The sequence below is a fragment of the Ranitomeya variabilis genome, chromosome 3, assembly GCF_051348905.1.
Source record: "Ranitomeya variabilis isolate aRanVar5 chromosome 3, aRanVar5.hap1, whole genome shotgun sequence".
Classification (NCBI taxonomy): Eukaryota; Metazoa; Chordata; class Amphibia; order Anura; family Dendrobatidae; genus Ranitomeya; species Ranitomeya variabilis.
Window position 1 is genome coordinate 313,316,370 of NC_135234.1, and position 23,453 is coordinate 313,339,822.

The 23,453-nt window shown below is 44.4% G+C and overlaps 1 protein-coding gene across 5 annotated transcripts in view; it reads right to left on the reverse strand.

Moving 5' to 3' along the window:
- Nucleotides 1-4,888: 4,888 nt before the first annotated feature.
- Nucleotides 4,889-23,453, reverse strand: part of PHACTR4 (phosphatase and actin regulator 4) — a 175,805-nt gene continuing 157,240 nt past the window's right edge. For all 5 annotated transcript variants that reach the window (XM_077295654.1, XM_077295655.1, XM_077295656.1 and 2 more), the window contains 2 exons: nucleotides 7,651-7,727; nucleotides 4,889-6,028 (listed from right to left, as the gene is read on the reverse strand). In XM_077295654.1, the coding sequence (XP_077151769.1) occupies nucleotides 6,013-6,028; nucleotides 7,651-7,727 (93 nt within the window). In that variant the 3' untranslated portion in view covers nucleotides 4,889-6,012. The remainder of the gene's footprint in view (nucleotides 6,029-7,650; nucleotides 7,728-23,453) is intronic.

The window sequence follows — 23,453 nt, forward strand, 5'->3', positions numbered from 1 at the left end:
CACCATTTTTTTTTTTTTTTTTTTAGGGACCACATCACATTTGAAATCACTTTGAGGGGTCTATATGATATAAAATACCCAAGTGTGACACCATTCTAAAAACTGCACTCCTCAAGGTGCTCAAAATCACATTAAATAAGTTTATTAACCCTTCAGGTGTTTCACAGGAATTTTTGGAATGTTTTAAAAAAAATAAAAAATCAACATTTAACTTTTTTTCACAAAAAATGACATTCAGATCCAACTTGTTTTATTTTACCAAGGGTAAAAGGAGAAATTAGACATCAAAAGTTGTTGTACTATTTGTTCCGAGTACGCAGATACCCCATATGTGGGGGGGAACCACTGTTTTGGTGCACGGCAGAGCTCGGAAGGGAAAGAGCACCATTTGACTTTCCATTGCAAAATTGGCAGGAATTGAGATAGGATGCCATGTCACGTTTGGAGAACCCCTGATGTGCCTAAACATTAGTAACGCCCCACAAGTGACAGCATTTTGGAAAGTAGACCTCCTAAGGAAATTGTATAGATGTCTTGTGAGAACTTTGATCCCCCAAGTGTTTCACTAGTTTATAACGCAGAGCTGTGAAAATAAAAAAATAAAAAATGTTTCCCCAAAAAATGATTTTTAGCCCCCAGTTTTGTATTTTCCCAAGGGTAACAGGAGAAATTTGACCACAAAAGTTGTCCAATTTGTCCGGAGTACGCTGATACCCCATATGTGGGGGGGGGGGGGGGGACACCACAGTTTTGGGACATGGCAGAGCTCGTAAGGGAAGGAGCGCCGTTTGGAATGCAGACTTAGATGGAATGGTCTGCGGGCATCATGTTGCCCCTGATGTACCTAAACAGTAGAAACCCCCCCACAAGTGACCCCATATTGGAAACTAGACCCCCCCCAAGGAACTTATCTAGAAGTGTTGTGAGAACTTTGAACCCCCAAGTGTTTCACTACAGTTTATAACGCAGAGCCGTGAAAATAAAAAAACTTTTTTTCCCACAAAAATGAATTTTTAGCCCCCAAATGTTTATTTTCCCAAGGGTAACAGGAGAAATTGGACCCCAAAAGTTGTTGTCCAATTTGTCCTGAGTACGCTTATACCCCATATGTTGGGGTAAACCGGTTTGGGCGTACGGGAGAGCTCGGAAGGGAAGGAGCACTGTTTTACTTTTTCAATGCAGAATTGGCTGGAATTGAGATCGGATGCCATGTCGCATTTTGAGAGCCCCTGATGTACCTAAACAGTGGAAACCACCCAATTCTAACTCCAACCCTTACCTCAACACACCCCTAACCCAAATCCCAACCCTAACCCGCCCCTAACCCTAATGCCAACCCTAACCACACCCCTAACTCCAACACACCCCTAACCCCAACCATAACGCTAACCACACCCCTAACCCTGACACACCCCTAACACTAATCCCAACCGTAAATGTAATCCAAACCCTAACTTGAGCCCCAACCCTAACTTTAGCCCTAACCCTAACTTTAGCCCTAACCCTACCCCTAATGGGAAAATATAAATAAATACATTTTTTTAATTTTATTATTTTTCCCTAACTAAGGCGGTGATAAAGGGGGGTTTGAGCTACTATTTATAGCGGGTTTTTATGTTTGGCAGCTGTCACACAATAAAAGAAGCTTTTTATTGCAAAAATAGTTTTTGCGTTACCACATTTTGAGAGCTATAATTTTTTCATATTTTGGTCCACAGGCTCATGTGAGGTCTTGTTCTTTGTGGGTTTGTGGGATGAATTGTCGTTTTTATTGGTACCATTTTTGGGCACATGACAGTTTTTGATCGCTTTTTATTCCGATTTTTGTGAGGCAGAATGACAAAAAAACAGCTATTCATGAATTTCTTTTGGGGGAGGCGTTTATACCGTTCCACGTTTGGTAAAATTGATAAAGCAGTTTTATTCTTCGGGTCAGTACGATTACGGCGATACCTCATTTATATAATATTTGTATGTTTTGGCCCTTTTATGCAATAAAAACTATTTTATAGGAAAAAAAAATATTTTTACATCGCCTTATTCTGAGGGCTATAACTTTATTTTTTTGCTGATGAAGCTGTATGGTAGCTCGTTTTTAGCAGGACAAGATGACGTTTTCAGCGGTACCATGGTTATTTATATCCGTCTTTTTGATCCCGTGTTATTCCACTTTTTGTTCAGCGGTATGATAAAGCATTGTTTTTGCCTGTTTTTTTATTAATTTTTTTACGGTGTTCACTGTAGGGGTTAACTAGTGGGACAGTTTTATAGGTCGGGTCGTTACGGACGCGGCAATACTAAATATGTATTAAAACTCAAAAACTATCCCCCCCCAAAAAAAAATATGGAAAGACACAAAACTCAGAGCATATAATTCACATCAAAAAACATGGTGCAAAAAGACCACATATAGAGTATAATCCTTGAATTCATATCTTTATTGATAAAGTACAAAATAAAAAAAATATTTAAAATTAGAGCTACTGGACACCACTCATCCAGGGGCAGAATGCAACCAGCACATCTATAAGCCTTTTAAAAGAATTATTGCAGCATTTCATACCGCAGTATAGGTCAGTACAAAACTATAATAACACTATAAAATTTAAGCTACATAGGTACTTCAAGTCTAACAGTACTGACCTAAGCATTCGAAGTAATATTAAACCGAATACAAGTAAAGTGCTTAGTGCATAGTAACTGGTCTAGATTTAACCGCTATAATCACAATCCAAGCATTGCGGTGAAATGTGACATACTTACTAAATATGAAAAGGCAAATGTGCCCCTGCCGGAAATGCTTGGATTGTGTGAGTGGCGTCCGGTAGCTCTAATTTTAAATATTTTTTGATTTTGTACTTAATCGATAGAGATTTGAATTCAAGGATTATACTCTACTAGATGGTAGCCCGATTCTAATGCATCGGGTATTCTAGAATATGTATGTAGTTTATTTATGAAGATTTTAGAAAAATACATTGAACATTGATTCGGCCGGCCGCGACCAAATAGCGAAGCGTGGTTCAAATCCCGCGCCAATTTGCGCCTGATTGTTCGCGGCCGGCCACGTAGTATATAACAACCCACGTAGTAAATAGCACAGCCACGTAGTATATTGCACAGCCCACGTAGTATATTGCACAGGCCACGTAGTACATTGCACAGCCCACGTAGTACATTGCACAGCCCACGTAGTACATTGCACAGCCCACGTAGTACATTGCACAGCCCACGTAGTACATTGCACAGCCCACGTAGTATATTGCACAGCCCACGTTGTATATAGCAATGTGGGTATCATATCCCTGTTTAAAAAAAAAAGAATTAAAATAAAAAAAGTTATATACTCACCTTCCGTTGGCCCCCGGATCCAGGCGAAGTGGTTATAGATGCTCCTCGCGCGCTCCGGTCTCAAGATTGCATTGCGGTCTCGCGAGTTGATGACGTAGCGGTCTCGCGAGACCGCTACGTCATCATCTCGCGAGATCGCAATGCATGGAGTGGTCACCGGAGCGTCGCGAGGAGCGGCAAAGGCCTGTTCTGGATCCGAGGGGGCCGACGGACGGTGAGTATATAACTATTTTTTTTTTTTTAAATTATTTTTAACATTAGATCTTTTTACTAATGATGCTGCATAGGCAGCATCAATAGTAAAAAGTTGGTCACACAGGGTTAATAGCAGCGTTAACGGAGTGCGTTCCACTGCAGCATAACGCGGTCTGTTAACGCTGCCATTAACCCTGTGTAAGTGCTGACTGGAGGGGAGTATGGAGCGGGCGCCGGGCACTGACTACGGGGAGAGTAAGGAGCGGCCATTTTGCCGCCGGACTGTGTCCGTCGCTGATTGGTCGTGGCTGTTTTGCCGTGACCAATCAGCGACTTGGGATTTCCGTGACAGACAGATGGAAGTGACCCTTAGATAATTACATAGTAGATATGTGGTCTTTTTGCACCATGTTTTTTGATGTGAACGATACTAAATATGTGTACTTTTATTGTTTTTTTTTTTATTATTTACATAAAGAAATGTATTTCTTGGAACAATATCTTTTTTTTTCTTCTTCATTTAGGAATTTTTTATTTTTTTACACTATATATATATATATATATATATATATATATATATATATATATATATATATATATATATATATATATAATATATATATATATATATATATATATTTTTTTTTTTAACTTTGTGCCAGGGTGGGACATCATTGTATAGTGTCAGATCGTTGATCTGACACTTTGCAAAGCGCTGTGTCAGATCAGCGATCTGACAGGCAGTGCAGGAGGCTTGCCGATGCCTGTGGCCACCTTGGATCCGGGGCCTGCAGGGAGGAGGAAGGAGGAGACGCTCGGAACAACGCAATCATATCGCATTGTTCTGAGGGTCTCAGGGAAGCAAGCAGGGAGCCTCCTCCCTGCACGATGCTTCCCTATGCCGCCGGACCGCTGCGATCATGTTTGATTGCAGTGTTTTGGGGGTTAATGTGCCGGGAGCGGTCCGTGACCGCTCCTGGTACATAGTGCCGGATGTCAGCTGTAATAATCAGCTGACACCCGGCTGCGATCCCCCCGTGAGCTCGGCTGATCGCACATGACGTACTATCCCATCCCTGAGAATTAAGTCCCAGGTCACCTTGACGGGATAGTACGTCAGAAAGGGGTTAAAGATTCTGTCTCTCACAGTTGAAGTGTACCTATGATAAAAATTACAGACCTCTCCATTCTTTGAAGGTGGAAAAACTTGCAAAATTAGCAAAGTATCAAATACTTATATTCCCCACTGTATATATATTTTTGTCATGACGCCACTGCATAAAGTTCTTTTTTTATTTGTAAATAAACATTTCCTTAGAAAAATAACATACCAAAAAGCCAATTTTTGCCTAAAATAATTTTTTTTATTTTCATCAGTGAAATTCAGATTAAGACAAACTGATATACAAACGGAGATGCTATCCAAGTATACATATATATATATACATAAATTCAGAAAAATAATATTCCAGTTGTCCCTTGCAAAGTCAGACATATGGTACATACATATATATATATATATATATATATATATATATATATATATATATATATATATATATATATATATACATACATATACACACACACACACACATATACACAGACACACACATATACACAGACACATACAGATTTTACCTCTCAGAACCTGTTTCTAAAGCACATTAATGGTTTATAATAAGGCGTAGTGTATTACTTATATTAAACCAGGTGTGTAAAAAAAAAAAAAACAATCCTCATGGCTCCCTGACCTCAAAAGCTACAGCTTATAATGCTGCCTAAAATGTATGCTATTAGCATCAGTGTGATAAAAGTGGTTCCCATTTCTTAAACCATTAGAGTAGACAGTATCAATCTCACAGTGAGTTACTGCAAACACTGTCTCCATGGTCATGTAGAAGTCTAAACCTCCATGATATGCTATACACGGGACTAATGGTCTTACAGATTGAAGGCCTGATATTAGTCAGCCATGTAATACTTGTGCTGTATTAAATTTAAAACACAAACTAAACCAGTCATCCCTGAGATACCTTGTATCCATTGAAAGACCTGCACACACAGGTAAGAAAACTCTAGTGAATCTGATTCTAAATACAGAAAGTATTTAAGATAAAACCCCCCACAGGGCCAGGCCCAGACTCCTGGACAGCGAAATTAAGGCATCGGGAGAACATGTGATTGGAAGAGACGTCCTTGGTGTCACAAGGAAAAATACTGGAAGCTCAGCGATAATTGATATGGAGAACCACGGTTCTAATTACAAGACACAAGCCCTTACACCATAGGGAAAATTGTTCTGATAAAACTGGGAAATCACAAGCTACACAGTCATACTCTACAAAACCACCTAAACCTAATGTATGTGCAGGACTGAGGTCAATCAGAGGGAAGACAGGCTTGTGATTGGCACAACTTCCTATGCAAGTAAGAGCTTCTTGCCTAACATTTCTCTTGATTTTATTAAGGCCGATGAAATCTGCAAACGAGAGAAAAAAAAAACATCACACATTTAGCAGATTATCTTTTTGATAATACTACCGTTTAATTCTAAGACACAATCGTAGAAACCTTCATATTAACTAATTTTAGTTTTCAACTGGAGTCATCAATCCAAAGCTCTTGTGTCTAGATATCATTGATACATACTCGTTATAGCGCCCCCTTAGATTCCCTCCCACAACTGATGGCGATTACACATATTCAGTAGGTCAGTCACACTGCCTGGATACTTTTCTAAATGGCTGAGGTGAGGACATTGTTGTAGACATTCTGAGAGGGAATGGAGAGACACTAGGGGCCCCACCGGTATGTAACAGCAGTATAAAGGGAACGCCTTTTATATTTTGACTGATCTCAATTTGTCACCTTTCCACAAATCCTTGTTCACTCCAATTTCCCACAATACTAATATAGTACATTATAGGGACATGCTACAATTAAATAATCAAAATTTACAAGATCATTTTCTATAAACTATAATAAAGGCTAAGGCGGACCACTCCGTAGCATTTTAAGGACCTCAGTTATTGCCATTCCAATATAAGGTCTACTCCTTGTGGGACCTGTGAGATAGACAAGTCTTTTGTGGTGATTCTAGCAATTGTCTATGTGATGTGCTGGGGTAGCAGGGTCTCCAGCCCTGTGGTGTGTGATTGGCTGCAGCAGTCAGGTATTTGGAGCAGTGCACCATTGGATGTTTTTCTGATGACTCGCGCACTCCCCGACTTTTATAGGTCTTGTTTCATCTGTATTAGTTATCGGATTATTTGCCTTAATCTTCTTTTTTTTTTTTCTTATTTTTTCAGAAACAACTACTAGTTCTCCATACACCTCTAATGCAAGTTACAATATATTCAACATAAAATGGAAATCTGGAACAATCAATATTGTAACTACATGAAACACGGAGATAGAAAATTGTTGTTTGAGAGATGCAATATACAATCTCTACAGTGGAATATCCTTTACAGAAATAAGCCTAGAATACAGTTGGACAGATAAAATGGGAGCCATTTGCCATGTTTGTGGTATGACAGTTTGGGGGACACTTGTGCACAACCAGACTCAGGCTTGTAGGGAAAAGTAGAAAGGAAGCACAAGATTTTACCCTTTTTTAAGCCCATTCCAGCTTTGTGCAGGACTATGATCTTGTCCTTGACATCCTTATAAAGCTTTTTGGTCTTGCCCATGTTGTAGAGGTTAGAGTCTGACTGATAATAATTGAGTATGTGAGACAGGAGTCTTTTATAAAGGTGACTATGTAAGACAGATGTTTTTAATGCAGGTAATGAGTTGATTAGGAGTGTCTAACTGGTCTGTAGGAGCCAGAACTATTAATGGTTGTTAGGGGATCAAATAATTATTTCTCACTGCAAAATGCAAATAAATTTATATAATTTATACAATGTGATTTTCTGGATTTTATTTGTAATATTTTATCTCTCAATGTTAAAATTAACCTTCCCTTAAAATTATAGACTGTTCATATCTTTGTCAGTGGGCAAACTTAGAAAATCAGCAAGGGATCAAATACTTATCTCAATCACTGTAAGGCTTAATACTCATTAGGAGTTATGGGAATCTAACTACCAGACTCACCGTGTGTAGTGCTTGCTTTCGTCATGCACAGCCATTTCAGTGCTTTTAAAGTCATTTAGCTCCTTACGGATTGCTGCCTGTAACACAGAAAAATGTGACGGATGAATCAGATAGCCAGACATAGTAGCACATTAGAAAGATTACTGTCCAGTCAGTATAAACGATAGAGGTAATAATGCAAGATGTAATGGGACCTCATGAGGCAGGAGATATTGAGATCCCCAAAAGAGGTGTATTGTTGCAGTTTACTAGACACATTGGGCTGATACATAAAAGTTATTATGCTACTATTCTGGTGTAAAAAGCTTTGAAAAACACAATGTTGGTGCAAATTGAGTCCGAGCTAAAATAAAGAGACTTTTGGCGTTCTACCCCATTTTCACCCAGCTCTGACAAAGTGGCACACCTGGGAAAGATGGGGGCACAATGACTGCAGTTTGTCAATTTCTTGGGGAATGGCAGTGTTTTCTACACCACAAATCTTTCTCTGGAGTAGGGACTGGAGTAGGATTTGTGCCGAGACGCACACCGTTCTTCATGAATCAGGAACCTTAAGGGTATGTTTCCACGTTCAGGAAACGCTGCGTGTTTGACGCTGCGTAGAGCCGCAGCGTCAAACACGCAGCGTCCAGATGTTACAGCATAGTGGAGGGGATTTTATGAAATCCCGTCTCCACTATGCGTGGTAACACGCACCCGGCGGCCCTGCAATTCCGGACATGCTGCGCATCTTTTAAGATCGCAGCACGTCCGTTTACCTTGCGGCGACGCTGCGCCGCCGCAAGGTAAAACACAGGGCCCTATGTGTGGGGTGAGATGATTCTGGATGTGTGCAATGAACACATCCGGCATCATCGCGTCTACAGAAGGGGGCGGAGCTTTGGGCAGAGCGGGTTTGCCACTCCGTCCAAACCGCCTGCTATCCTGAACGTGGACACGTACCTTTAAACTCCAGCACATCTCAGCGAGAACAACGCCGGTCTTGATAAATCAGGTTTTAGGTACACTCTTGGCTAAGGGCTCGGTCCACCTTAAAGCCCCCTCAATTACAATACTCTGCCTCTTTCCTCATGGTGATTGACAGCAATCACTTTTTTTTTTTAGGGCTGTCTGATCCAACTCCCCAGTCCTGCACATAATAACTGACCTGGAAGCAGCTGCATACAGTGTCGTTCGTGTGTGTGATAATGTGCACAATGTCATTATGTACGTGAGCTCACCTCCCTCTCTGTGTATAGTGCCTTACGCTGCTGTTTGATCCTGTGCGTAGCGAGCAGCAGCTATACGCACACTTGTATGGACATGCAGAGGGAGAGTGCGTGCACACCGTGTCGTATGCCGACTACATTGGCCAGCGCTGGTTTGTGCGCAGTGAGCATCTGCTATACACAAGAGAACAATGAGAACTCGGCCCCTACACACACACACACTGATACTGTATACAGATTCTCGGCCCCTCCAGTATCAGTATGGGCAGGGATGGGGAGATAGCTCAGCAGTAGTGGTAAGCGAGTGTGCTCGTTACTCGAGTTTTCCGAGTATGCTCGGGTTTTCTCCGAGTATCTTGGGCGTGCTCGTAGATTATGTTTGTGTTCCCGCAGGTGCACGATTTGCTGCTGTTAGACAACCTGAACACATGTGTACAGGCTATCTAACAGCCGAAAATCATGCAGCTGCGGCAACACAAACAATCTATGAGCACGCCCAAGATACTAGGAGAACACCAGAGCATGCTCGGAAAACTTGAGTAACGAGCACACTTGCTCAGCACTAATCAGCAGTGCTTCAAAGGGGCAAAGTAATTGAGAACTGTAACTGAGGCAGAAAGGTGCGCTTCCACAATTTATACATTACCATTATGATTTTTATAGGGGTTATGTTCTGTATAAGAAAAGTTAACCCTTTCACAACAGAAGCCCGTTTGGGCCTTTGTGACCAGACCAATTTTTTAAATTCTGACCAGTGTCACTTTAAGAGGTAACTCTGGAACACATCAACGGATCCCAGGGATTTGGAGTTTTTTTTTTTTCGTGATATACTGTACTTCATGACAGTGAAAAAATTTATTCGATATGACTTATGAGACAGACATGCCATTTTATTACTTTTTATACATCAATGTATATAATCCTATATACCTCCTGAACTGAACACTACAGTATTAGTTCTATTTTAGTACAAAATATCTTCCTATCAAATTATGTATATAACATACTATATAATTAACAATTTAGCTACCGTAATTTATTACATAACTATCGTATAAACTCGTGTATAAGTTGAGTTTTTCCAGCACATTTTGTATGCTGAAAAAGCCCCCCTCAGCTTATACTATATTGAGGGTCCAACTTGCCGTATTTTTTGGACTATAAGACAGAGGGTGGCAGCGGACCACAGGAGGCCGCAGTCGGCTGCTGCAGCTGCTAAAGAGAAATTAATATTCACTGCTCTCCATGGCCATTGGAGTGGAGAGAAATGAATATTAATTTTTCTTTAATAGCAGACACAGGTGTTAGCCGCAGCAGCCAGTTTCCTGCAGCTGCTGGCCTCTGAAGTGTGCCCGCTACTTAATGGAATGAATATTCACTGCTCTCCATTCCCATGGGCATGGAGACCAGTGAATATTCATTCCCTTTATTAGCGGGCATGCGTGATCGCCCGACAGCTGCAGCAAGCCAGCACCTGAGGTTACTGTGCCCACTACTAAAGATCAATGAATATTCATTGCTCCACACGTCCATAGTCCTGGCATGGGGAGCAGTGAGTATTCCGGCAGCTGTCCTCTGCTTGTAAGCAGCACATGACGTCACTGCCATGCGCTGCTTACAAGCATAACTCCGCTACTGGCATCACAACAGGACGCTGCAAGGGATCACAGGGAAGGTAAGTATAATGGTTTGTCTTTTTAATGTTTTTCCGATGAAGGGAGGGGGGCCGCTATTCCCCGGCCTCTCCCCTCTGTCAATCCCTTCACTGGCTCCCCATTACCCAGAGACTCCAGTACAAAAGCCTAATCATGACATACAAAGCCATCCACAACCTGTCTCCTCCATACATCTGTGACCTCGTCTCCCGGTACTTTCCTGCACGCAACCTCCGATCCTAACAAGATCTCCTTCTCTACTTCCCTCTTATCTCCTCTTCCCACAATTGCATACAAGATTTCTCTCGCGTATCACCCCTACTCTGGAACTCTCTACCACAACATATCAGACTCCCACCTACCATCGAAACCTTCAAAAAGAACCTGAAGACTCACCTCTTCCGGCAAGCCTACAACCTGCAGTAACCACCGATCGACCAAACCAATGCACGACCAGCTCTATCCTCACCCATCCCTTGTAGATTGTGAGCCCTCGCGGGCAGGGTCCTCTCTCCTCCTGTACCAGCTGTGACTTGTATTGTTCAAGATTATTGTACCTGTTTTTATTATGTATACCCCTCCTCACATGTAAAGCGCCATGGAATAAATGGCGCTATAATAATAAATAATAATAATAATAATAACTGCAGACAATCAATGAACTGAGAGGTCTTGTGCCACCTACATCAGCATGCCTCCTTACAACCTGTGATTGTCTGCAGCAGTTACTTGATATGGACATGATGACATTGCTGAAGTCAGATAAGAGCTGGGAATGGCAGAGAGGAGTCACTGGTCTGAATTTCATTTTCATGTAGTTTAACCCTATCACCCAGAAGCCTGTTTTCACCTTCCTGCCCGGGCCAATTTTTTTCAATTTTGACCACACTTTATGAGGTCATAACTCTGGAATGCTTCAATGGATCCCACTAATTCTGAGACTGTTTTCTCGTGACATATTGTACTTTATAACAGTGGTAACATTTCTATGATATGACTTCCGTTTATTTGTGAAAAAAAACGGAAATTTGGCGAAAATTTAGAAACTTTTGCAATTTCAAACTTTTAGTTTTTATGCCCTTAAATCAGAGTTAGGTCACACAAAATAGTTAATAAATAACATTTCCCACATGTCTACTTTACATCAGCACAATTTTTGAAACTTTTTTGTTAGGAAGTTATAAGGGTTAAAAGTTGACCAGCGACTTCTCATTTTTAAAACAAAATTTACAAAACCATTTTTGCGGGGCCTATATATGACAGAAAATACCAAAAAGTGACACCATTCTAAAAAATACACCCCTTAAGGTCCTCAAAACCACATTCAAGAAGTTTACTAACCCTTGAGGTGCTTCACATGAATTAACCCCTTCATGACCCAGCCTATTTTGACCTTAATGACCTGGCCGTTTTTTGCAATTCTGACCAGTGTCCCTTTATGAGGTAATAACTCAGGAACGCTTCAACGGATCCTAGCGGTTCTGAGACTGTTTTTTCGTGACATATTGGGCTTCATGTTAGTGGTAAATTTAGGTCGATAATTTCTGAGTTTATTTGTGAAAAAAACGGAAATTTGGCGAAAATGTTGAAAATTTTGCAATTTTCACATTTTGAATTTTTATGCTGTTAAACCAGAGAGTTATGTGACACAAAATAGTTAATAAATAACATTTCCCACATGTCTACTTTACATCAGCACAATTTTGGAAACAAATTTTTTTTTTGCTAGGAAGTTAGAAGGGTTAAAATTTGACCAGTGATTTCTCATTTTTACAACAAAATTTACAAAACCATTTTTTTTTTAGGGACCACCTCACATTTGAAGTCAGTTTGAAGGTACTATATGGCTGAAAATACCCAAAAGTGACACCATTCTAAAAACTGCACCCCTCAAGGTGCTCAAAACCACATTCAAGAAGTTTATTAACCCTTCAGGTGTTTCACAGCAGCAGAAGCAACATGGAAAGAAAAAATGAACATTTAACTTTTTAGTCACAAAAATGATCTTTTAGCAACAATTTTTTTATTTTCCCAAGGGTAAAAGGAGAAACTGGACCACGAACGTTGTTGTTCAATTTGTCCTGAGTACGCTGATACCTCATATGTGGGGGTAAACCACTGTTTGAGCGCACGGCAGGGCTCGGAAGGGAAGGAGCGCCATTTGACTTTTTGAATGAAAAATTGGCTCCAATCTTTAGCGGACACCATGTCGCGTTTGGAGAGCCCCCATGTGCCTAAACATTGGAGCTCCCCCACAAGTGACCCCATTTTGGAAACTAGACCCCCAAGGAACTTATCTAGAAGCATAGTGAGCACTTTAAACCCTCAGGTGCTTCACAAATTGATCCGTAAAAATGAAAAAGTACTTTTTTTTTTTTCACACCATTTCTTTTAGCCTCAATTTTTTCATTTTCACATGGGCAACAGGATAAAATGGATCCTAAAATTTGTTGAGCAATTTCTCCTGAGTACACCGATACCTCATGTGGGGGTAAACCACTGCTTGGGCACATGGTAAGGCTCAGAAAGGAAGGAGCGCCATTTGACTTTTTGAATGAAAAATTATCTCCATCGTTAGCGGACACCATGTCACGTTTGGAAAGCCCCTGTGTGCCCCTGTGTCCCCCCACAAGTGACCCCATTTTGGAAACTAGACCCCCCAAGGAACTTATCTAGATGCATAGTGTGCACTTTAAACCATCAGGCAGAGCCGTGAAAATAAAAAATAATTTTTCTTTCCTCAAAAATGATGTTTTAGCAAGCAATTTTTTATTTTCACAAGGGTAACAGGAGAAATTGGACCCCAATAGTTGTTGCCCAGTTTGTCCTGAGTACACTGATACCCCATATGTGGGGGTAAACCACTGCTTGGGCACACGTCGGGGCTCGGAAAGGAAGTAGTGACGTTTTGAAATGCAGACTTTGATGGAATGGTCTGCGGGCGCCAAGTTGCGTTTGCGGAGCCCCTGATGTGCATAAACAGTAGAAACCCCCCACAAGTGACCCCATTTTGGAAACTAGACCCCCCAAGGAACGTATGTAGATGTGTGGTGAGCACTTTGAACCCCCCAGTGCTTCACAGAAGTTTATAACGCAGAGCCGTGAAAATAAAAAATCATTTTTCTTTCCTCAAAAATTATGTATTAGCAAGCAATTTTTTATTTTCGCAAGGGTAATAGGAGAAATTGGACCCCAATAGTTGTTGCCCAGTTTGTCCTGAGCATGCTGGTACCCCATATGTGGGGGTAAACCACTGTTTGGGCGCACGTCAGGGCTCGGAAGGGAGGGAGCACAATTTGACTTTTTGTACGCAAGATTGGCTGGAATCAATGGTGGCGCCATGTTGCGTTTGGAGACCCCTGATGTGCCTAAACAGTGGAAACCCCTCAATTCTAACTCCAACACTAACCCCAACACACCCCTAACCCTAATCCCAACTCTAGCCATAACCCTAATCACAACCCTAACCCCAAAACACTCCTAACCACAACCCTAACCCTAATCCCAACCCTAATCCTAACCCTTATCCCAACCCTAACCCTAACCCCAACCCTAACCACAACTTTAACCCCAACACACCCCTAACCATAACCCTAACGACAAGCCTATTCTTAACCCTAATTCCAACCCTAAGGTTATGTACCCACGTTGCGGATCCGTGTGAGATTTTTCCGCACCATTTTTGAAAAATCCGCAGGTAAAAGGCACTGCGTTTTACCTGCGGATTTACAGTGTTTTTTATACGGATTTCACCTGCGGATTCCTATTGAGGAACAGGTGTAAAACGCTGCGGAATCCGCACAAAGAATTAACACACTGCGGAAAATACAAAGCATTTCCGCGCGGTATTTTCCGCACCATGGGCACAGCGGATGGTACTGTAAACCTGATGGAACACTGCTACGAATCCGCAGCGGCCAATCCGCTGCGGATCCGCAGCCAAATCCGCACTGTGTGCACATAGCCTAATTCTAACGCTAACCCTAGTTCTAACCCTAACCCTACCCCTAACCCTACCCCTAGTTCTAACCGTAATGGAAAAAAAATATTTTCTTTATTATTGTCCCTACGTATGGGGGTGATAAAATCAAAATGTAGCTGGAACGAATCTGCCGGCCGGCCGATTCGGCGGGCGCACTGCACATGTGCCCGCCATTTTGGAAGATGGCGGCGCCCGTGGAGAAGACGGACGGACACCGGGAAGCTCGGTAAGTATGAGGGGGGGTTGGGGAATCGGAGCACGGGGGGGTGATCGGAGCAGGGGGGGTGGGATCGGAGCACGGAGGGAGCGGACAGGAGGACGGGGGGAGCGGACAGGAGGACGGAGGGGAGTGGAGCACAGAATGGAGGGCTGGGGAGGAGATCGGTGGCGGTGGGGGGGGGGGGGGGGGGTGTGTGTGTGTGTGCAGACCAGCGTCTCCAGCCATGGCCGATGATATTGCAGCATCGGCCATGGCTAGATTGTAATATTTTACCACTTTTCATAGTGAAATATTACAAATCGCTCTGATTGGCTGTTGAAAGTGAAACAGCCAATCAGAGCGATCGTAGCCACGGGGGGGGGTGAAGCCACCCCCCCTGGGCTGAAGTACCACTCCCCCTGTCCCTGCAGATCGGGTGAAATTGGAGTTAACCCTTTCACCCTATCTGCAGGGACGCGATCATTCCATGACGCCACATAGGCGTCACAGGTCGGATTGACACCGACTTTCATGACGCCTACGTGGCGTCAAAGGTCGGGAAGGGGTTAATGGAATGCGGAAGGAAATAATAAACATTTCAATTTCTTTCACAAAAATTTTCCTTTAGACCTAATTTTTGTTACTTTCGCAAGGGTAACAGGAGAGAATGGACCATACAATTTGCGTAATTTCTCCTGAGCATGCCAATACCCAATATGTGGGGGGAAACCACGGTTTGGGCACACGGTAGCGCTCAGAAGGTAAGAAGCGCCATTTGACTTTTTGAATGCAAAATTTGCTGGAATGATTAGGGACACCATGTCACGTTTGGAGAGCCCCTGATGTGCCTTAACAGTGGAAACCCCCAACAAGTGACACCATTTTGGAAACTAGACTCCTTTGGGAATGTAGAGCCTTGAAAATAGAGTAAGAATTGAAAAAAAAGCACTAAAACAAAAAACTAATTTTTCCCACAAAAAAAGGTTTTTTAGCTTCAAATTTTGTTGGGAACATGAGAAAATGGACCCCAGAATTTATTGTGCAATTCCTCATGAGTTCACAGATATCCCATATGTGATCAAAACACGGGTATTACATACCTGGTAATGTGTTTTTTCATGAGACATGACGGCACCACGAGAGAGGGGATCCGCCCATCAAGGACAGGAAACCTTCAAGATAAAAGGGGTGGCTCCTCTCTCCACATCAGTTGTTTTACAGAGTACGAGAGGAACTCCGCCGGTTAGTGTACACATAAATAATACATCCTATACGGTTCTATTCACCGATACACCAGGGAGTGTATAATACAAATAATGCTAATAATGCACCCAACTAATGACGTGATCAAAAGGGTGGGAATATAAGGGTGCCGTCATGTCTCATGAAAAAACACATTACCAGGTATGTAATACCCGTGTTTTTCCATCATACATGACGGCACCACGAGAGAGTTACAGAGATTTGTATTCTCTTTTAGGGAGGGATCACTGCTTGTAACACTCTTCTCCCAAATGTGAGATCAGAGGTAGCAGATAGGTCTAGCCTATAATGTTTAAAAAATGTAGACGGAGAGGACCAAGTGGCCGCCTTACAGATTTGGTCGATTGTAGCATCTGCTCTCTCCGCCCATGATGTCGCCATGGCCCTCGTGGAATGGGCTTTCAGACCCTGTGGAATAACCCTGCCTGCACTACTATACGCTAGAATAATGGCCTCTCTCACCCATCTAGCTATAGTCTGTTTTGAGGCTTTAAGGCCCTTCCTTGACCCCTGGAATTAAACAAATAAAGCCCTCTGCTTCCTCCAGGATTTTGTCACCTCTAGATACTGTAGGATACATCTCCTAACGTCTAGGCAATGGAGTCTCTCCTCTTTTTGGTTACTGGGATTGGGACAGAAAGAGGGTAGGGTTATATCCTGAGCTCTATGGAATCTCGATACCACTTTGGGGAGATATGCCGGATCTAATTTTAATACAACCCTATCGTCCATAATTTGTGTGTAAGGGGGGTCAGCTGACAACGCGTGTAAATCCCCCACCCTACGGGCCAATGTACGGGCCACTAACAAAGCTGTCTTTAATGTCAGTACTTTATCAGATGCTGTATTTAAAGGCTCAAAGGGGCTTTCTGTCAAAGCTGTTAACACTAGATTTAGATCCCATGGTGGAGGAGTAGGGGATGGAACAGAGTCAGCTCTACTACAGGCTCGGACAAACCTCACCACCCACCTATTACTTGCCAGGTCACAGTTGAATAGGGCTGCTAAGGCTGAAATGTGTACTTTGAGGGTACTAACAGCTAACCCCAGATCTAAGCCCTTTTGCAGGAACTCCAGTATTGCCACTATCGGGACCTCCCCTTCCCGTATTGGCCCTGAGCTGGACAGGAATTTCTTCCATATCCTCCCATAGATCTTGGTCGTTACTGGTTTTCTGCTGCTGAGCAAGGTGGATATTAACCCAGCTGAGAACCCTTCTTTCTCTAGTAACGACCGCTCAAATGCCAGGCTGTCAAATGAAGCCCGGAGTTCTGCGGGTGGTTGAAGGGACCCTGCGTTAGAAGGTCCTGGTCTTCCGGGAGAACCCACGGGTCCGTCACTGACATCACTCTCAGCCAGTAAAACCATGGCCTTTTCGGCCAGAAGGGAGCTATCACAATCACTCTGGCCTTGTCTTCCCTGATCTTCCACAGAACTGCTGGGATTAGACATATCGGTGGGAAGGCATACAGGAGTCCCGACGTCCATTCTATGCTGAAGGCGTCTACTGCCAATGGCCTGTCTGCTGGGTTCAGGGAGCAGAACTTTTGGACTTTCTTGTTGACTTTTGAGGCAAAGGTCTACCTTGGGTTTTCACCACATGTGCACTATCCGTTGAAAAACTGACTTTTTTAGGGACCATTCTCCTTGCCTCAAGTGGTTCCTGCTTAAAAAGTCTGCCTTTATGTTGTCCACACCTCGGAAATGCAGGGCCGATAATGACAGGAAGTGCCTTTCGGCTAGAGACATGAGTCTTGTGGTTACGTGCATCAGAGCCCGGGAGCGGGTGCCTCCCTGGTGGTTCACGTATGCGACCGCTGTTCGGTTGTCCGATAGGACTCTCACCTGCCAAGTGAGGAAGTAACCTCTCTAGCGCCTTTTCTATTGCTAGGAGCTCCCACTCGTTTGAGGATAGATCTTTCTCCTCTTGAGCCCAGGGGTCTTGGACCCATAGTGTGTCTGAGTGAGCTCCCCACCCCCATGGACTGGCATCTGTTGTGATTACCTTGGAGGCTGTGAATGTCCAGGGAACTTCTCTCGGGGATGACTATCTGTAACCACCGAGAGATTGGAGCACAGAGAGTGGGAGAGTGAGCTTCTGCTCTAACTCCCCATGAAGTTCCCGATCGTTCTGCAGCACACACCATTGCAGTTCTCTTGCATGGAACTGGGCCCATTTTACTGCCGGTATGCAGGAGGTTAGGGACCCTAACACCGACATGGCCCTTCTTAAAGTCATTTCCGGTTTTTTTTAATGTGGCCATAATCATCTGTTTGATTTTTCCTTCTTTTTCTTCTGGCAGGCGACACTCCTGTGCCACGGAGTCTACCGTTATCCCCAGGAAATTCTGGACCATTGCCGGCTCTAGTTTGGACTTTTTGAGATTTAGTTGCCATCCCAGTGTCTGTAGAGTGTCCATCACTATCCTGACCTGCTCCTGACAGTGAGAAAAGTTCTTCCCCACTATCAGGAAGTCGTCCAAGTAGGGAATTATTAGAGTGTCTTTTTCCCTGAGATGTGCTGTGACCTCTGCAATCAGTTTCGTAAATACGCGTGGGGCAGTTGCTATCCCAAAGGGCAGAGCCCTGTACTGGAAGTGACGCAGCTGGGACTCCATCTGAACTGCCACTCTGAGGAACTGACGATCTTGTTGTCTGATTGGGACGTGATAATAAGCGTCCTTGAGGTCGAGGACGGACATGTAACACTGGGGATAGAGAAGTTTCACGGCTGATTTTATGGTTTCCATCTTGAACGATGGTATTAAAAGAAATTTGTTGAGGCCTTTTAAATTTATTATTGTCCTCCAAGAGTTGTCCGTTTTTTTTATGAGAAAAAGAGGGGAATAAAATCCTACCCTCCTTTCATCTATAGGAACCTCTTCCAAGACGTGCTTGTCTAGGAGTGATGTTACTTCCCCCTCCAGACTGTCTTGTTTTTCTTGGGAGGACTGTAACGGGGTCTGCATATATCTTCTTGGAGGCCAGTGGTGGAATCTTAGTTTTAGGCCTGATCCCACGATCTGCCGGATCCATATGCTGGATGAGATCCTCTCCCAGGCTGGAAGGAAGTGAGAGAGCCTCCCTCCCACCTGAGAAGGACCGTCACTGGGAGGGTTTTTTGGTGTCTCTGGGGGACTTGCCAAAATAGAAGCCCTTTCCTCCACTGGGTCGCTTGTCCAGGTTGCTCCTGTCTCGGTCTCTGTACTGCTGCCTCTGGAATTTTTTACCTCTCCGAAAGGAGCGACGAAAGGGCTGAAATGGCTGTTTTGGAAAGTTCTTCTTTTTATCCCCGGCTTTCTCCAATACCTCGTCTAATGCCGGTCCGAAAAGGAAGTTCCCCTCACAAGGCAAAGAGCAGAGCTTCATCTTCGCCTGAGTATCTCCCGGCCAGCATTTAAGCCATACGGCACGGCGTCCTGTGTTGGCTAACGCTGCTGATTTTGCTGCCAGCCTAGCCGAGTCCGCTGATGCTTCAGCTAGAAACACAGCTGCTGCTCTCATGGTTGGTATTGATTCTAGAATAGCTTCCTTGGGAACTTTTTGCTCTACCTGTTCCTCCAGGTTGTCTATCCAGACTTTTAAGGATCTGGCTACACAAGTGGCCGTGATAGCTGGCCTTAGTGCACCTGCCGAGGCTTCCCATGCCGTCTTTAGGGAACTATCCACCTTCCTGTCAGGAGGCTCTTTTAGAGAACCTAGGTCCTCGAATGGCAGGGAGGATTTCATGGCAACTTTTGAGACTGCCACATCAATCATTGGGGCTTTATCCCAAGATGAGGACGCCTCTTCCTCAAACGGATACCTTCTCTTTAGGGAGGTGGTTATTTGGGACCTCTTTTCCGTTTTTTGCCATTCCCTTTTAATCAGTTCTTGTAATTGTTCATTAACAGGGAATGACCTCCGTTTTCTTTTCTGTAGGCCACTGAACATAAGTTCCTGGGCTGTCTTTTTTGCCTTCTCATCTACCAGCCCCATGGTAGAACGGACAGCTTTTATAAGCCGGTCCGTAGCCTCTGCTGGAAATGTATCCTCCTCCTCTGAGCTACTATCTGAGTAGTGAGCTGTATCTGAGTCCCCCTCTGACTCTGAGGAATCCCTCTGGGATGCTACGGAGGGGCTGGATCTGTCCCTGAATCTGGCATCTGTGTCGGCTGTTTGCAATGCTTTAACGGACTTCGAGACCTCGGACTGGATGAGAGATCTTAGGCTGTCCGTAAAGGAGGGTGTTTCCTCCGCCACCGTCCTATTGATACACTCCTGACACAGTCTTTTATCCCAAGATGTCTTTAAAGGCTTTTTACATAAGGGACACTCCTTATTTTTAGTTTTTCCCTTATATTTTTTGGGGACCTCCTATACTCCACCCCACAATGTATGTAAGAAAAGAGGGGAGAGACGGAGATAAGAGAAGAGAAAAGAACAGACATTAGCGTACTGGACTTTCTCGCAGTTCACTCACCACTCGGACGCTTTCAAAGTACGGGTATCGGATCCGGAGGTTGGCTGGTTTTCTCCGTGTCTCCCAATGAGACTAGGGACCCCTCCTTGGTATGGCGATCCGTCCGTACGCTGTCCGAGCGGCTTCTGCTGCTGCCACGGCGGTTCTGGCTCTTTTCACTTGAGCGAGACCGCCTCTCCTGCACCTCTTGCTGTGGCATCAAATGCTCTGGTGAAAAGCTCTCCATTATACACACCACCACGAAACAAGAGTAGTCACCTTCAACCTGACCTGGTTTAGTGACAAGGCAGCGCAACTGGCTTGTTTAAATAGATTCAGCCTTTTTTTTTTTTTAATGGATCACCTGGTTGATCCTGCCTTTACTGGCCGTTTCAGAAATCAGGTGTATGATCACACCTGTCAAATGATTACCTGGCTGATCGTGCCAGCACCACTTCCGGTGCTCCTATAAACAATCAAACACCTGGTTGATCCTGCCGCCGCAAGCGCAACGCCTGCGCTGTAAAATCATGTCAGAGCGCGCACCCGGCAACCACCTCCGGTGCGCGCTTTTAGAGCCACCATCTCCCTGGCTGATCCTGCCATTGTCGGCCGCCCTGCGCGACGCTTGCACAGTAAAGTGATGTCGGAGCGCGCATTTGGCTACCACCTCCGGTGCGCGCTCCATTCACCTGGCTGATCCTGCCTCTGAGTGCTGCCGCCGGGTCCCATGCGTGCACACGCTATTACTGCACGCTCCTTCACTTCCGGGCGCGCATCCAGCCTTTACTTCCGATGCGCGCCGAAGATTCTGGTCCCCCTGCCCTTCTGCCCGCATTTAACGTTCCCCTTGCGCACGTACCTCCATTCCTAGGTACCTGGTGCCGGCTGGAGCCCACGCCACGGATCTCAGCTGCAGCTCTCAGCATGTCAGATGTTCCAGCTCCGGACACCGCTCCAAACCGCTCTGCAGCTTCAGGTACACAGGGAGAAGGGGGGAAGGGGGGAGACCTGCTCTTTACACTCGACAGGGAGGCTCAAAAACCTCCGAGGAGCTTACCTAGCCCGGGCACCGGTGTGCCACACGGGCTGCATGGCCACATTTGGTCAACAGGGGGGGCACCAAAAGGTGACCCCCGTGGACAGCAGGATTTCTACTCGACAGGGGGGGGGGGGCGCCTGCGGTCCCCGTGGAGAATCTTCACCCGGGCGTTCGCCTCGCGGGCAGTGGCCATGCTTCGCTCAGGGGGGGCATGATATACATTGACCCCCGAGGCGACTACGGGTACCTGGTAACGGGTGCAGCAGAGAGCGCCTGCCCAAATCCACCCGACCCAGGCCCCGGCATCCTCTTCAATCTTCATCAGACGTTCTTCCATCTTGAGGGTTCCCCGTCAAGGACAGGAAACCAACTGATGTGGAGAGAGGAGCCGCCCCCTTTTATCTTGAAGGTTTCCTGTCCTTGATGGGCGGATCCCCTCTCTCGTGGTGCCGTCATGTATGATGGAAAAAACTTCTTTTGAGGCACAGTGCAAAGCTAAGAAGGGCCATATTACAGTACAGATTTTGCTGGAATGGTTTGAGGGTGCCGTGTCACTTTGGCAGAGCCCCTGAGGTGCCAAAACAGCAAAAAACCCCATAAGAGACCACTTTTTACAAACTAAGCCTCTCAATGAATTCACCTAGAGGTGCAGTAATTTTATTGACACCACACGTGTCACAATTTTATACCATTCAGCAGTGAAGAAAAAACAAATGTACATTTTTACCACTAAGATTGTGTGTTGGCACTAAGTTTTACATTTTCATAATGGGAAATGGCACCAAAATGTGTCCCACAATTTTCGCTGAATGTAGAAATACCCCATATGTGGATGTACAGTACTGCTAAGACCCACAACGAGACTCTGGAGAGACCGAGTGCTATTTGCCTCCTGGAGTGCAGATTTTCCTAGCCTAGTTTGCGGGCAACATATAAAGAGACCTAAGTGCTAGAAAAGCAGAATCCCTCCCTCAAGAGACCCCAATTTGGAAAATATACCACTTTGAGAATTTATCTACAAGTGTAGTGACAATTTTGACCACATGGGTGTTTTTCCAGAAACAACCAGCAGTGGATGTTCCTGAGTGTAAATTGAAAACTGCCATTGTAGTGGCCAGTATGTTGCGGTGACCACTACTTTTCAGTCACCAGTACATTATGCCAGCTAATACTAAATTAAGGTGGGCTCTCATCACTACAGAAATTTGCTAAATTTCTTTTGGGGGGCAAGTGTTATGATCCGGTGACCTTGGAGCCGCATGAGACGTTCTCTGGAGTAGGTGGTACCTGTACTGACCGCAAACCCTAAACTGACACCGCAACTACAAGTAGCCGTTGGGTGTACCTAACACGTCCTAGACACCTCGACACAGCCGGAGGACTAAATACCCCTATAGATGGAAATGGGAATTCTATCTTGCCTCAGAGCAGAACCCCAAAGGATAGGCAGCCCCCCACAAATATTGACTGTGAGTATAAGAGGAAAGACACACGCAGGCAGAAAACAGGATTTAGCAAAAGAGGCACTTCTAGCTAAATAGAAAAGGATAGGACAGAATTCTAAGCGGTCAGTATTAAAACCCTAAAAATATCCACAGCAGATAATACAAATATTCTACATCTAACTAAAGACATAGTATGTATATCTGCATCTCCAGAAAATCCAGCATGACTGAAAAATCCAAACAAAGTCTAAGCTGGACAAAACACAATGAATTGCACTGAATTGTAAAGCACACTGCATGTGTGCTGCAGAGACAAAAATCAGACACTTATCTTAGCTGAATTGACAGCAGGGCATGAGGGGCCAGACAGAGATGCAATCCCTCCAAGAACAATGGACAACTGGCAAGGACTAATGGATCCTGCACACCTAAATACCTAGTAGAGCTGCAATCAGCAGAAACACCTGCCCTGGATTACAACCCAGAGACAACTGCACTACCACCAACAACCACCGGAGGGAGCCCAAGAACAGAATTCACAACAGTACCCCCTCCTTGAAAAGGGGTC